Source organism: Dermacentor andersoni, chromosome 5, assembly GCF_023375885.2.
Source record: "Dermacentor andersoni chromosome 5, qqDerAnde1_hic_scaffold, whole genome shotgun sequence".
Lineage (NCBI taxonomy): Eukaryota > Metazoa > Arthropoda > Arachnida > Ixodida > Ixodidae > Dermacentor > Dermacentor andersoni.
This window is the reverse complement of record NC_092818.1, coordinates 201,301,958-201,318,169: the sequence shown is the minus strand read 5'-3', so window position 1 is coordinate 201,318,169 and position 16,212 is coordinate 201,301,958. Positions and strand designations below refer to the sequence as shown.

The 16,212-nt window shown below is 43.0% G+C and overlaps 1 protein-coding gene across 1 annotated transcript in view; it reads left to right on the top strand.

Moving 5' to 3' along the window:
* LOC126532263 (uncharacterized) overlaps nucleotides 1-16,212 on the top strand; it is a 73,737-nt gene that overhangs the window by 819 nt on the left and 56,706 nt on the right. The window contains exons 2-6 of the mRNA XM_050179923.3: nucleotides 3,294-3,484; nucleotides 8,561-8,633; nucleotides 11,386-11,661; nucleotides 12,490-12,603; nucleotides 15,259-15,323. Of these exons, the coding sequence (XP_050035880.2) occupies nucleotides 3,294-3,484; nucleotides 8,561-8,633; nucleotides 11,386-11,661; nucleotides 12,490-12,603; nucleotides 15,259-15,323 (719 nt within the window). The remainder of the gene's footprint in view (nucleotides 1-3,293; nucleotides 3,485-8,560; nucleotides 8,634-11,385; nucleotides 11,662-12,489; nucleotides 12,604-15,258; nucleotides 15,324-16,212) is intronic.

The window sequence follows — 16,212 nt, the reverse complement described above, 5'->3', positions numbered from 1 at the left end:
TATGAGGAAAGCCTCCTGTGAGTAAATGTAATAATATCACATTAATATTAAACAGGCAAATGCTTAATAATAAATGCCTGCTTAATATATGAGAAAAAAAAATGTATTCCAAAATGATCCTCACCAGCCAAAGCTGTAATTTAGATGTAACAAACAAAGAAAAATGTCGCAGGTGTCCTTAGCTATCGCCAGAGTCCTTGAAGGACTCTGCTATCGCCTAAGGGAGGCATAGGTGAATGCCTTGAAAAGCCTACTGTAATTCACCCTAATCCACCTTAATCCTCTTTCATCCACCTTAATCGACCGTAATGCACCTTAGTCCACACTAATTATCTTAATCCTCCTTAGTACATCTCAATCCAATCTCTGATCAAGTATTAATCAACTGTGCTAATCATTAGTTATCTCTTATGCACGGCTGGACATGTTTTGGTTTGCTTCTAACCTTCCTTGGGTCACGTGATATTTTCTCTACCTCAAAATGTGACTGAAACCTAGAGACCTAAGCCTTTCACCTTAAAAAGGGAAAATAGTTCGGGTTCACTGTTAGTCTGTTACAAAGCGAGAACAGTGCAGTCGCACAGTGGCCTATGACAGATCGTGTGAGACAGCTATAGACAATGGGCATAGATTAGCACATTTGCTTTGGTGTGCTTTTTACACAGCTGCTTAATGTACTTGCTCCTAATCTCATGAAAAGTAGACTGTCGATCATTTAAGAAAGCCTGCCATAATAGAACAGAATGCTGAACTAGTTGGTAATAATTTGTGGTTTGAAAGGCTAGATGTGTAAAGCATGGACACCAAAAGGACACCTGTGCAGCTTCTTTTCTTTTCTCATGTTTTGTAAGTGGTGTAGCCAGGAAATTTTGGGGAGTGGGGCACTCGCTTGACCAGATGTGGGAAGGGGGCTGAGTAAATGGCATCCTGGTACACAAAAATTTCGGGGTGGGGGGCACATTCCCAATGTGCCTCCCCCTCTGGCTATGCTCCTGGTCTTCTACACCTAACTTCTCAAACCATGAATCATTTCTGGACAATACAAAATCATTGCACGATACATGGAAACACCTGAACAAAAGAAAACAGGGAATTCAACTCTGTAAACCCGGACATTAAGACACAGAAATCCATCATATTTAGTTACTCATTAAAGGGCCCCGAGCCAGCTTTAACATTTCTTTACACATTTCAATAAACATGCATCATGTACAAAATGCCAATGATCATCTTTGGCAAAGTGGCAGCGCTACCCATCGTGGGGATGGCACAAATTAAAAAATCACCGCCCAAGCACTCTGTACAGATGGTTCACCAGCAAAGCCGAAACATGCGGCATGGGTGTTTATCACTGGGTTAATCCCAACAGTTCATTAAATGGCAGCTTGGTAGGCTGCCGGATCCTTGGTATGCAGTTGCTGCTAGCACTCGACTGCAAGAGCCCGTTCTTGTACCCGATCTGCAGCATCGGCACAGCGTAGAAGAGCTCGTTTCCGATTCTGCTTGCGGTGTTGCTGATCGAAAGCTGCCTGCTCCTAAGGAGTATGTATGACGCGTAGCGTATCATTTCAGAGCCGGAGAGAAGCTGCTGCGCTCGCTCTCGGCTGCAAGAAAAAGCAACATCACTACTGGCGCAGCTAATTCAACACCACCTAGGTAGCGCAAGGCCTATTCACTCCGACCCAGGACGTCATGTTACCTGGCCTGACTGCCATAGAATCTAATAAGAATGCTCCCGAGTAGGCAACAGTGATTTTTACGCCACCGCTTTCATCATGCCAGCCTTACCAATGGAAATTTCGGGCCAGGTAGCATGGCGTCGTGGATTGGAGTAAACAGGCATTGTGCTATCTTGGTGGTGTTGGCTAATCGTGCGCCTCTCTCTCTCTCCTTTTTTTTTTTTCCCCGCGCATGTGCATAGGGTTGCGCCGGGGGAGTTTTCGGCGCACAGGTGAGAGACGGACGAATTGGCTAGCCATATGCAGCTTCACTGTAAAAACAATCGCTTGCTCCTGGCCTTTCCGATGCTTCCTTCACCCGTTTTGTGGTACAAGGTGTTCCAGATGATGTCATCAAGGTAAAAAGCTGTCGATTGGTTGGTTGACGAGGGATGACAGTGCCTACATGATGAGAACCTACTGTGTGTTTCAAGAATACGGGGGAGCTCATCCATTGTGCGCCATTGAACCTTTTGTGAAGCTTCCTTCAATCGGTGTCGCATGGAGTGCTAGAAAGGCTGTCGATGGAAAAGTCTTTCTGGTGCATTGATGCAACCCATAGCAGCTTTCACTGCACTGAAGAGAGTTAATGAGAGTACAGGGCAAGGAGGAAAGAAAGAGCGCCGGCTGCGCAGTAATTCATCAAAGGCCTATAAATTTCGTATTACTGCACCACTCCAAAAATTATTTCTTGCTGTATATGTTCATTGTACTACACATCAGCCACTATGTGACTAATTTTCGAAGTCAGTGCGGCTCCAGAGCCCTTTAAGTTCTTTTCGGGCTCTAATGCTGACCTGTGCAATAAAAAACAATCTTTTGAAGAACATACATGGTCAATTGGATAAAGGTCACTACTTGAGCTTAGACGTTGGTCTCTCTTGTGTTTCCAGTCTTATTGCTGGAAGTGAAAAAGTAGACTCTCTGGCAGCTGGTACAAAAGAGATCGATATATCCAATATTTCCTTGCCCTGGCAGTACTACAAAAGTGCCCTAAAGGTGTCAATACTACATGACTGGCAGCTGCTCTGAGGGCAGCAAGAGCATAATAAGCATTACTTTATGAAACGTGTTTTGCGTAAATGGCTCAGTTGTCGCCTCAGAGATAGATGCTACAAAATCATTCTTTGTCATTTAGCAGTAGGGCGTACAAGACTGACTCATAGGAATCTTCTAGCAAATAGCCCATTGCCGAGATGCCAGCACTGTGGCAAGTTTTTTACTGCATCTATGCATTTTAATAACTTGTGTACTAGAAAAATGTAGACAAATGCACTTTAAGGCCCTCTTCTACGAATACAGTGTACCCCATGATTTTATTAGGTGATGAACCCATAGTACCTCATAATAAAGCTTTTAAGAACCACTGGGAAATCCTATGGGAATTGTTATGGAAGCTTAGCTTGTGTGTCTGTGCTCAGTCATATACGCAGTTCTTTTATTTGAGGGCAAATAGCTTGTATGGCTGCTGCCCTAAAAAATGTAATTCATCATTATCTCTGTATTTATACACTCTCTCAAACTACTCTTTTATAATTTCATTACAGTTGGCCTTTAAGGGTGTTTTCCTTTCAGCTGATGTTGGCCGCCTGCAACTCGTGCAGAAGATGCAGCAGAGCATCCATGTGCCTGCACTTTTCACACCAGAGATGCTGAAGACATTCTGTTTAGCCCTGTCCGAGCAGCTGAAGAACAACACTCGGCTTAGGTCGCTGGGGCTCATTGGCTTTCCCTTCTCGCTGGTTCACCTACAAGAACTGTCAGCGGTATGGCTAGCTTGGTCTACATGATAAGGTTATTTTCATGTTTTCTTCATGCACAATGGCATGCAAAATAGATCATTTATGAATGACATGTTGCGTGCATCATTTGGTATGAGTATCAGCAAACCTGGGACGACATATGCAACAATTCTACTCCAATTCTTTTTTCTTTTCATGCGTCGCCAGGGGTCCAAATGGTGCTCCACCCATGTTATCACCAAGATCAACAAGTTCTGAGCAGTGAATGATAAGAAAAGAATGTAACCGTGCGTAAGGAATTGCTGCACTGTACCCGCCCTGTGTCACGTTGGCATTGCATATGTTGTGCATGCAGCACTTTGACGGAGGCGCATTGTGCTTGGTGTGGCAAACAACTGTGCAGCCATGGGCAATTGCATTAACATTGTGGACTTCATGCAGTCTGCCTGAGGCTTGTGTCAATATTAATTTGTTGACTGGTGCTGAAATAACTGGTGAATGCTTGGCTGGTAATGTGCTCAGGGGTTCTAGTCATGTGATGCCAGGTGAATTAGTTTCCTGTGTTCGAGTCTGCCTAAAATCCAATTAATCTGTTCTTTTCTCTCTTTAACTTCCATTGGTGACAAAGATTCATAGTCATAGGCACCTAGCTAGCACTGTCTTTGACATAGACATGTACAACACTGAGCCTAACATGCAATTAACATGCCGTTGTGGCCTGTTTCTAGAAAACTCTATTTGAACACATTTCAAAGTACTGCCACAATATGATGGATTGTTCAGTTCAGTTCAGTTTATTACCTTAAAGGTCCCCCACAGGGGCATTACATAAGGGGTTGGTTTTTATAAAACAGCAAAAACATTGTGAGAAATAATTATTTAACAACATGGTCACTTACAAGTTCTATAAATGAAGATGGACCAGTGGTAGTCGCGATGCTGGGGGGGAAGGCCGTTCCAGTCTGTGGCGGTTCAGAAGAAAAAGGGAGCCAGTGAAGGTGGTTGTTCGAACACGTGGGCATGCTGCTCGAAGTGGATGGATGGTGCGATGAGATGTATGTGCTGCTGCTGTGATATAAGGCTCTTGATTAAGGGAAGAAAAGAAGAACTTGTGGTACAGGGAAAGGCTGTAAATGCAACGTCGACATGAAAGCATTGACAAGCTGGTTTCGGATTTCAGGGATGAAACGCTGACATGGTATGAGTATGAGATATGAAGTTGAGGGTTTGACAGAAGCCCGTCTGGTTGGGATGAAGCATGAAGCAATGAAACGACGAACAGCGACCAAAAGAAGTACTAAAAAGGAATAAATCTAAAAGACGTTTTGGCTTCCCTACAGAAGCCTTGTTCACATTGGGTTGAAGGAAAGTTCACGGAGTCTGTTAGATTTATTCCTTTTTAGTACTTCTTTTGGTCAGTGTATGTCGTTTCATTGCTTCGAGTATGAGGTATGAATGAATCTAGCAGCACAATTTTGAACTGATTCTAATGCGTTGGTGAGATATGCTTGATGCAGGTTGCAGATGGCTGATGTGTATTCTAGTTTCGGCCTGACAAGTGACTTATATGCTAGTAATTTTACACTTGGTGGGACACTCCGTAGATTCCATTTTAGAAAACCTAAGGTTTAGTTAGCTGCGGAAATAATACTAGTGACTTGTGTGCGCCAAGATAAATCATGAGATAGGGTTACACCTAGGTACTTATAGGATGTACTGGTTCTAACGGTGTATTATTAATTGTATATGGGAAGAAGAAAGCATTGTGATAACGGGAGAAGGACACAAATTTACATTTGTTGGCATTAAGGGTCATCAGCGAATTGCTGCACCATTCTAAGACACTATTAAGACCATTCTGGAGAGCAGTTTGGTCAGAAGAGCTATTTATAGAACAGTAGATGACGCAGTCGTCTGCAAACAAGCATATATTACAGGAGACACACTTAGGTAAATCATTAATATATATTAAATATAACAGGGGACCAAGAACAGATCTGGGGCGCATGCCAGAGGTTACTGGGAGGAGGCTTGATAGGTTATTGTTGACTTAAACCATTTGTGTGCGATTAGACAAAAATTCCTTTATCCAGAATAGGATATTAGGGTCCAAGCTAAACATTTAGTTTTAGTAGTAAGCTTCGGTGGGATACTTTATCAAATGCCCTTGCGAAATCCAAAAAGATTGTGTCAATCTGTACATTGGTGTCAAGGTTAGTATGCAAGTCATGAACAAAAAGAACTAATGGGGTTTTGCAAGAGAAACCATTCCAAAAACCATGTTGGGAAGAGTGAAAAAAGTGATTACAGTCCAAGAAGGCAATAATTTGGGAGTAGATGATATGTGTCATGATTTTTCACGGCGCACTTGTTAGTCAGATGGGTCGATAATTTAATGGGGAATTCCTGTTACTTGTTTTGTAGACCGGAACGATCTTTCCCACTTTCCAATCACCCGGCATATTTCCTGAAGAGAGTGCCTGTGAGTACAGTAAGGACAAGTATGATGCAGCCATGTCTCTCTTGTTTCTTACAAGTTTAGAGTTAATTTCATCAATACCAAATGAAGATGATAGCTTAGGCCTCTGGATTGTGGATGAAACCCACGGCATGTGACCTTCAATGTTGAACAAAAGAAAGAAAAATTCCTTCCTTCTGCGGGACCTACTATTGAAGAATATGGTAACTTGCTCTAGTCTATGTTTGGGAAATTAAAATTGCCGAAAAGAAGGATAGAGGCATTAGGGTAGGTTGTCATAAGTTGTTATTGAGCTCGCCACAGAATTCAGGAGTGGCATGGGGAAGCCTGTAGCAAACCCCCAGCAGCACTGTAATTGGCGATGCGTGATATAATAGCCATAGTGTTTCGAGTTTAGATGCAATGTTAATAAACGAACACAAAAGTTGCTGGTGAACTGTTACAAGAACACCGCCGCCCCTTGTGCCTACGCCTTCAGTTCAATAAACTTGGAAGTTAGGTAGTTTGGCCAAAACTTCAGTATCAGTGACGTCATTGTCTAACCAAGTTTCTTTTAAAATGAGCAAGTTGCTGCCTGTTGATGATATGATATTAGATACAAGCTCATGCTTCTGAAGATAACTGCGTGTGTTAGTAAAGACTGCAGAAAATGAAAGATCATTTCTGGATGCAAGTCTTGGTCGATTCTTTTTTTTGTAGAGAGCGGGATGATTGCTACACTATAGTTTGTTCCTTTCAGCATTCGGCCTTTTCACAGAAGGGCGTCTTTCATTTCCCAATGTGCGAATATTACTATTACTGGGCGATTTTGATCTTTGGTGTGTTTTCTTAAGCGATGTGCCCGTTCTATATCTGTGGGGTTGATGTCGGTTTGTAAGTGACCTGAATTATTGATTCTTCAGACTGAGTAAAGGTTTCATTTGTAATGGGATCAGAAATTACATAGAAGATCAGGTTATTGCAGCAGGATTGGTCTTTGGCAGCTTCAAAATGGGCCTCTAACGCCGTGACTAGGTGAGTTGTTTCAGTTGATGTTGTCTGTAGTGTCTTGGCATAGAGGCATGAGGGCCTGATAATGGACCTCTAAGTCGGTAATGCACTTATTAAGGTCGTTGATTGTTTTGTCTGTTGTTGTCAGCTGCAGTTTTTTTTTTTTTTCAGTTTCAATTTTATTGTAAATTAATTAACGTCAATTTCATTGTCTAACAGTTTTTCTATATACTTCTGCTTTTTGAGCTTTATGATGGGATTTTTCATAGTTACACCTGGGCTTTGAGAAATACAATGTCTGAGATCATGTGATATCGAGATTACATAGATGAAATGGGAATCCCCTTTCATAGCAGCCTTGTGTTTCTTTGCACCTTCTGCTGCATTCCTTTGTTGTGGCTGCATCAATTGGTGAATGTTAGTTAATACCAATGTCTTGCTGTGCTCTTTGTGCGGTGGGTTTTGCAAAGATAACTGCACCAGTTGAAAGTGGTACTAGTACTAATGTGGTTTAGCACTTATTTACTTCGCCATGCCACATGAAAATTGGTACGCAGGAACAACAATGATAACCATGGGGGGGGGGGGGGTCAAACGAGGAAACAGTCTTTGGGGACTGTCGTCACGTTCTGATGACACTGCACAAGCTTGCAAGGCCTCCTGTGGGAAGGTCAGCGGGTATCTTGGCCTATAAAGTGCTCAAGGCACACGACTTTCTTGGTAGCAGAACATGTGTAGGCAAGACAAGGCACTGCAAATTTTCTGAAACAGTCGCTGGCCTTATAGTGCGATATGGAGTATATTGTTGTCACATTGTAGTGACAATGAAGAAGCAAACAGTGGCACAACTGCAAGTCACAAAACGAAATCTTTATTGGGCGAACTTGTGCCCAGATAAACAGGCACAATGATAGCGGTGAGCACATTCAATCGTGGGTTGTCAAAATCTTACTTTTCTGTAAAGTTTGTCAGCTGTTTATACATGACTAATCGTACATTTCAGCATAATCACTGCGGCTTGCATTCATTCCAGAATGTATGCCACTATTCAAGTCATGCACACAATCTGATGAGGCAAGATTCATTTGCTCTAGAATCGGTGGCAACATTGAGGAAGATGAAGTCAAGGGTTCGACGGAAGCCCGTCTGGTCGGGATGAAGCATGAAGCAATAAAACGATGGATGCTGACCAAAAGAAGTACTAAAAAAGGATTAAATCTAAAAGACATTTCGGCTTCCCTATGGAAGCCTTGTTCACAATGGGTTGACATGAACTTTCATTCATCCCATTGTGAACAAGGCTTCTGTACGGAAGCCAAAACGTCTTTTAGATAAAATCCTTTTTTAGTACTTCTTTTGGTCGGTGTCCGTCATTTTATTGCTTCAAAATTGAGGAAGTTCCAATGCATGAAGGTGTGTCTTGCGCTGAGCGATAACTTTATAACATACGTTAACTGGTGAGAAACGGTCACAAGGAAAAGATAAACAATGTACATATGTCATTATAAACACTTAGATAACCTTGATTTATGCGTTTAAAAAAACTTTGAAATGAGTTGCACATTTAAGAAATGCATAACAGTGGTATGCTATGGCTGCTCACTAAAGTGTGTAAACATTCCTCTTTTCAGGGTGTCTGCACATCAGCGTCCCTTACAACTGTCACTCTTGATGGAAGCTCACTTGGCAAGCAAGGTCTGGAAGGTAAAAAACGAGACAATTCTCTTCAAAGTGTGTTACATTTTGCTGCCTATAACCTTGTACTGTTTCTTCAAGCTACCTATTGCTCCTATATTGCTGGGATAGCCAGGGTGAAGTCATGCTACTGGATGGTTGATGTGACCTCATTGATGTTGCTAAAGTGTAGCAATAAGCAAAGCATGTTTAAAGCATGTCCGTAAAATGTTTTTGTGTCAATATCCTGGCATGTTTATCAGTGCTACAAGTTCCACAAGACAAGTTGCCAGCGTATTGAGCGCACCGTTGAATTCGGCTAGTGTGTGCTTACCTTGTGTGCATTGTGAGGTAGAAATTAATGTGACAGTGACATCACATGCAAGGCTAAATTGAATGTTTATCAATAAAGAAACAGTACATTTCTTTCAAAAGTAAGCAGAGACTTAACTGAAAGCATTTGCTCATTCTACTTTAAATTGCCACAAAATTTGCGGGAACCATTGTGACATCTTGGTGCTACTCTTTTAGTGCAAAGTTGAAAGAGTGAAGCATGGCTGTCATTTTCACCACCAGCCTTTTTGCATCAAAGAAATGCAAATGAGGGTCTTGAAGAATGCTGTGATAATGCCTCTTTTACCCATTGAACAGTTCTTTTCTCTATAGCACCTGGCAGCCTCCCCTGTACCACCTTATTGTCCAACTTGGTAGTCTGGCTAACCTGGTCACATCATCTATAACAGAGATCTTAAACAGATGGTCCTCCTATGCCTCTTTCTGTTGAGTGACTCTTAGTGTCTTTGAGCTGACCTCTCACAGAGTGTGGTGCACTTAGGGATGCAAAATTTCCAAAAATTTTGAGCACGAGGAAAAAGACCGGTTTCTGTCTGATTTTTCCAGGAAATCTTAGAAATGTTGAGAAACAAGGTCGCAGTTTCACTCGAAAGACGAAGCATTGGTTGCCAAAGCAAATTAGCAGACAGCTATACGAAGTAAGGGTAGTAGTTTTATCGGCTCTATAAACTTGTAAACATTTGCTTACTAACTAAATTAACATGCATGCTGTCACGCATGCACAAGCAAACTTGAACACATCTCACTCGATGACCGCGGCAACTTGCTGTCAAAACACTGGAGGGAGGAAGTGCGGCAGCAGCAGCAAGTGAATTGACCTTTGTGCTGCCTCTCGTTTCAACGCGAACTAAGCGGCAAAAACACAGCACTTACGAAACTATCAGCGCTCGGTGCACTCTGTCACCATCACAGATCGCTTCCATGATGGAGCCCATGCAGCCGCACCGTGCACCACAGCTGCCGGAGTAGAACCCCCCCGTTGCCTTGCGCGCGATAGAAGACGGTGTACTTCCTCCCCTCCTTCCTCCCTTGCATGCGCAAAAGATTTAGCCACAATTGTCAGCTCACCCTAGCACGCTTTCACTCGCATATACAGCTTACGGTGTGCGGTGGCAATGTTAATGCCCTTGGACTTTATTCTGAGCATCATGATGACGGTGACAGCAGGAGTGCACCTGGAGTGTCCATATAATTGCTATCACAATAAAATTGAAACTCCTGTAACTATAGATCATATTTATTATTCCATCATTAAATATGTACAATAATTATGCAGAGAACAGGCAGACAATGGAATGAGCACCTTGTTCTCATCTACGAAAGATTGCTAATCTCATAACTGAGAAAAAGGTCACTCAGTTTCCAAATCACTCTCACTGGACACTCATATTAGTGTCGATCGCGGCTGCTTCCACATTAAAATTTGATAGCACATAGGTGAGTCTTCAAAAACATTTACTTGTGAGCCTGGTGCAAAGCTGCTTATGAATATATTTCCAAACAAGAACCAGGTTTGTTCCTAACTGGCAGATTACGAAGGTATCTGCCTAGAAGCTGTATATATATATAGGTGTCAGCGGTTGATTAATGCAAAAGCCTTGCCACCAAGTTGACGGTTCAATATGTTTCGCATAGTTCCAGAAGCGAGTCCTGGACCAAAACTCAAAGGACGTCCTGTATTCCGCTACATTTAAAAGCTATGTTACATTTTCAAAACGAAACTGAAAGCATGTATATAATGTAGACACTTGAAAACTGTGCTGCCATTTTCTTGTCGTCATTGCTTCTCGAATACATGCAGTATGCTGAACTGCGGAGAATGGCAACTATAAGTTGTCTGCACATGCAAATTTTTGTCTCGCTTATTTTTTTTGCGCTTTCTCTGTATGAAAAAAGAAAGACTGAAGAGCACATTGTTTTTTTCTTCTATTTCTTTTTTTCCCAATGTTTTTTAATTTCTTCCCAGCATTTACATGTTTAGGTGTGCTAGAGCCTGCACTGTGTGTGGCAATGGGCTGACAAGTAGTTGGCCAATTGATCAATTGACTAGTCTGTAGCAAAAGCATCTGGTTTTATGCCTTCAAATGTAATTGTAAAGGGGTTCAGCATCACAACACAGAAAAGGAGGCTCTTTATAAGGTCGTGGTAGGGGAACAAGTGCTGTCACATGCAACCCTGTAGTGACAGATCACTCAACTCCAACATGCCCATGCACGGGCATTATCAACTAACCACGTGCAGGGCCATCAGCAGTGACAGTCTGGACCAAGAAGAGAGCTATTTCTATAACAGCAAATTACGCTGTATAGTGTTGTAAGGGTGTGATTTCATGAGGAAATGTGAACTGTAGCTTTAGTTGTGCCCTTGTATCGCCTCCATAGCTGTGCATGGCCAGGGTAGGCTCATTCGAAGTGCCCTTCATTTGCAGTGCTTTGCCGTGCCTTATGTGAGAAAGAGAGCGTGCGTGTACTCAGCCTCTGCGACTGCCGACTGGGCAGCAGTGAGGCCGACCTGCTGAACTGGCTCCTGCGGCAACAAAGCCTTGGTCGCCAGGGGGCACTGTGGCAGGGTGTGCTGCGCCAGAGAGCTCTGGCGCTTGACTCGCTGCGCGGCCTTCGACGACTCAGCCTGTGTCGCAACCCACTGGGAGACCAGGGCATCTGTGCTTTGGCTGAAGCTCTCACAGATAACCTCTGCCTCAAGGGTGGGTAGCCAAACTTGTGCATAGTAATACCATGATAATGCCAACGTTATATCTGTGGACGAAGTCCTCGAGTCAACTGCTCAAAAGACCTGCTACAGTTAAACCTCAATATAACAAAATTCTCAATGTAGTAAAGTATTTAATATTTGATAAATTATTGTCCATAGAACACCATGTATTTACAACCTCAGTATAACGAAGTGTGTTTATAGAAGATATCAATATAACAAAATTTTACTGCTGCCGCAAGAATATATAGAGACAATAAATAGAAAGTTCTGTGCACGCAGATGGTCAAATGGTTCAATTACAAGCGGCTGCTTGCGTCCGCACCTTTCAAATTGCAAGCTGCATGACCTAGAGCATCGGCCAAAGGGGAGCAGCAGCATGTTCTGTATATAGTAGAAGTGCGACACGATCCTATCGCGCCACGCACATAGTATGCTTTGGGCGTAACTGAAAGTGTGCGAAGGTGGGCCTAGAAGCATGGTGGCTTGATAAGTGCCATTTTCCCATGCAAGGAAGGGGAAAGGGGGGAGGGCAGCGAGCTCGTGGTAACAGCGATCAAGCGCACAGGAGGAAGGTAGTTGTGGGTTGATACACATCTACTTTTCCAGTGCAGCCATGGCTATGCATGGGATGAGGTAGATGCTAATTTCAGTTCAAGTTCCACTTAACTGGCATTCACCAAAACATGCACTTTGTTTAGCCAAGGTTTGTTAACATTGCGTCTATGGGCGGCCAACCAAAGTTGAAGCCGTCATTTCGTTTAAGTAAATGTTGTTTATTTGGAATCCGCTGTAGTGATTACCTTTTGTTTTCTGACAGCACTTGACCTTCAGAGCTGCAATGTGGGCAATGCTGGTGCCTCTGCCTTGCATAATCTGTTGGTCAACAACATTGTCCTGGAGGTAGTTGACATACGGCAAAATCCAAACATAGGTGAGCTTGGGCTTTTTTCAGTTGGGCCTTGGCAACATGTGTTATTCACTGTCATTTAATGTTAACGCTTCCTTGCAACTTTCAACCTCACAGGTTGATACATACAGAGTTAAATGAATAACATTTTAGAGATGGAAGTGTAAAACCTGCCATCTTACAGAACGTAAAAGAGCCCTGAACCACCTTTCTCTGAAACCTCAAAAATGCCTTGGGATGAGTATTGTGCCTCCCAGGAATATATTCTGAAAGAATTTCTCAGCAAGACCTAGTACGAGCATACATACTGCAACCGCAACATTTATCTTTTTCATTCCTCCTCAATGGACCTCTGTTCCGAAGGACCTGGGCAGTGCTGGTTACGCTGTCCTGCCTATGACATTATGTCAACTGGCTTGAGTGTTGTGTTATTTATCTCAGCGGGAAATGATGGGCGCTGTTGGCAACACATACATGCTTCCGGACGCTGTTATTGTAGTAACGTTGGCCATCACTTTGCTGTGCTATAGTGCACTGATAGCTGCATGTGGCTGTTCTTTCTGGTACCAAGTGGCATGAGTAGCACATTTTCTTTAGCACTTATTTCTAGTGCAATCATACGATTTACGAGGCTTGAATGAAACGTCATCTTCTCTTGCAAGTATGTTGGCAGCACGTGCATCAGCTCAATGATGAATGCCGCACTCCGTACTCGTACTCGTACTGTAACATAGTGAGCTTCGAGCATGGGACGTTTTCTCGGATGGTCACTTTCAGAAATATAACTTTCAGTGCACACTGATTGGCTGGTTGAGCTATACCACCCAAATCATACAATGCGCCGTGTACTACGTCACAAGAAAGCAATAGTATCGCAGAAGGGGATCCTCCGAGAATACTTCCCCTTGAGGCAACTCATCTTGAAGGTGTGCAACTCGAGAAGCACACGACCTGTCCAATGGCGGGTCTGGAGTATGTGCAAGAGCACTGCGTACTCCAGATTGGCTATGCCTGTTCTAGTACGATTTGGCCACTTGGGCCGGCTCTTATCGGCGACATAGACCAATCAAAGCACACAGTTATCAACATATCTCGACGGTGAGTGTGCTCAAGGTAGCACCCCACAGCAAATGCAGTATTTACGTTAGGCAACAGATGTAGTTATGCACCAAGTAGTAGCCACCCTAACTGTAGGGCAGTTGCTATGTGCATGGCAAGGCTGGAGTGCACGCTTCTGTTTGTGTGCATCAGTCTGGCCGTGCTGCATGGTGCAAACCATCTTTGTTCTGCAGGGATAGTATACAAATTCAAATTGCGCATTTTGAAGCTTTATAAATAGTGAAATACAAAGTGATGTCTGTCAAGATGTCTAGCCAAGAGCAGCTGGGAGTGAGTGCACGCTGGCTTGTGTCCCGTGTGAGGCACGGCAGGCATAGCTTGTGTGTGGTCTGGGCTGAAGTTTTGAGGGAGGTTGAGTGCTGAAAACTAATTAAACTTAGCAAAACTTGACTGCTACGACACCCCCCCCCCCCCCCCCCCCTGCTTCTGATAAACAGTGTGGCCAGAGCATTCTACGTGGGCGAGCGTAGCCTAGTGTGAGCCAACAACAGACAGCATCTTCTAGATGTCAGTAATTCTTATTTTAATTCGAAATGCATAATTTTGCTTACTTGAGCCTGCTTACTTAACTGTGTCAATTAATATATGCAGCAGCAGTAGGAAGAAGCGCACTGATCAAAATACCATTCTTGATTGATGTCAGCAATTGGACAATAGCAGCCATCTGTGAGAATATGCTAAATGACAAAATATGGCAGCTGCCAGCAGCTTCAAAAATGGTGAGGAGATGGCCTCTGTTTGAAGAGAGGGTGTAGGCGAAAAAGGTGACTTCATGCTCCACTTGTGAACTCCATGCGCTACGTACGACTGTGTACACAGCAGCGTATGCTATTCACTGAATGTGTTTTTTCGCCAAGCCCAAGTTGTGGTTTAGGACCCCTTTAATTAAGAGGCTTGCACTTTTCAAAACTGTACAGCTCTTTGTGTACAATTTTGTGCCACAACAATAATCCTAATCAATGTTGTGCACTTTGTTTTTCTTTATTGCTGTGTGATCAGTACTTTCCCACCACCAATCTCATGCACACCTCTGTGTGCCATAGCATTCGTGACAGGAAAGTAGCAGGGACAGAGCGTCAAATTAAGGGAGTCAATGCACTCAATACAACTTGCCACATTTACCACGAGTACAGCACCATGTAATCCAACACGTCAGTGTTTGCCTTTACTTCGACTTGAACATTCCATCATCACCTTGCATGGCTTCGTCTTAGAGAGCCAAGCATTGTAGGAACGTCTAAACACTTTGTTGATGATGATCAAAAAATGTATTTCTGGTTTTACATTGGATTTTTTGTTTCCTCATTATTTCTAACTTCGCACCTCTCTGTTATGATCTGCTATGCAATTTGGCACACACATTTCAGCACATAAGTGCAGCCTTTGGGTGCAGTGCCTCGAACACTGCAGTGACCTTCCCAGTGTTTCAAGACAAAAGTACATTGTAGAACTGGAAACCATAGTTGAGTAAATCTGTGTTCCAGTGGAAAACACTTTCGAGAAGTGTTGATAGACTCTCCTTGGGCTTGCCTTGTGTCCTCTGTTCAACTGTTCTCACAGATGCTGCCTTAGCCAAGGGCATAGCGAAGAAAGTGTCCTCAAATCGTCACGGAAGACAGTGTCAAGTGAGCTCTTCCACTTTGTCATTTACACATGCCATGCTGAACATGCTGTGTGTTCTGCAGTAAATACCCTTTGTCAAAAGTGACACCAACCACGCAGCTGATTACAGGCTGTGTGTTAGTGTTCCAATTGCACCCTTGGTGCTCGAGAGCGCTCTAGAGCGAGTGGGACTTCCATCGTCATCCTCCAAAATGTCAGTCCTGATGCCCACGTCACCCTACCACATAACCAAAAAATTATATTGACTACAAGTGGCGTTAATTGAATGAATAGTGCTCAAGCTTGGTACTCCATTTCTTATTTCACAAAGTCAGGAAACATGTCCAAATTATCCAAGCCAAATTATTGAATGGGCCTAAATAAATAAAGATAAGCTTACTGCATTAGCATGACCTTTATTTCCCAAAGAACTTTATTACCCTTGTTTCTAGTACACACGAAACCTTTGTTGAAATTGCAATTCTTGTCATCCATTGACAGTAATAAGCACTTGTAGCAGCATGACATACATATCTTCATTCAAATAGACGTTTCACTCCTGCACTCGCCTCCCTGTTGGTTTGTCGTGGACAAGCCAAGGTGCACGACTAATCATTCATCTCAGTGCAGCTGACAGGTTTGGTGCGAGTGTGTGGGTTGCAGTAGGATCACTTTTCATTGACAGCTTGCACAATGTTTCTCACATTACGCACATTGAATAATGCTTATGAGTACTTGCACAGACCAAGAGGCAAGTCTAAATTAGCTTATAACAAGTTGATAGGCCAGCGGCACTTGTTTTTAACATTTCTTGTGTTCTCGTATAAGTTGTATGTAGTCTAAAGTATATTTTTCTTGTTTTTTTTTAATTAGCAAGGTTTTATTGTATATTGCCACATCTTGCAACAGTGC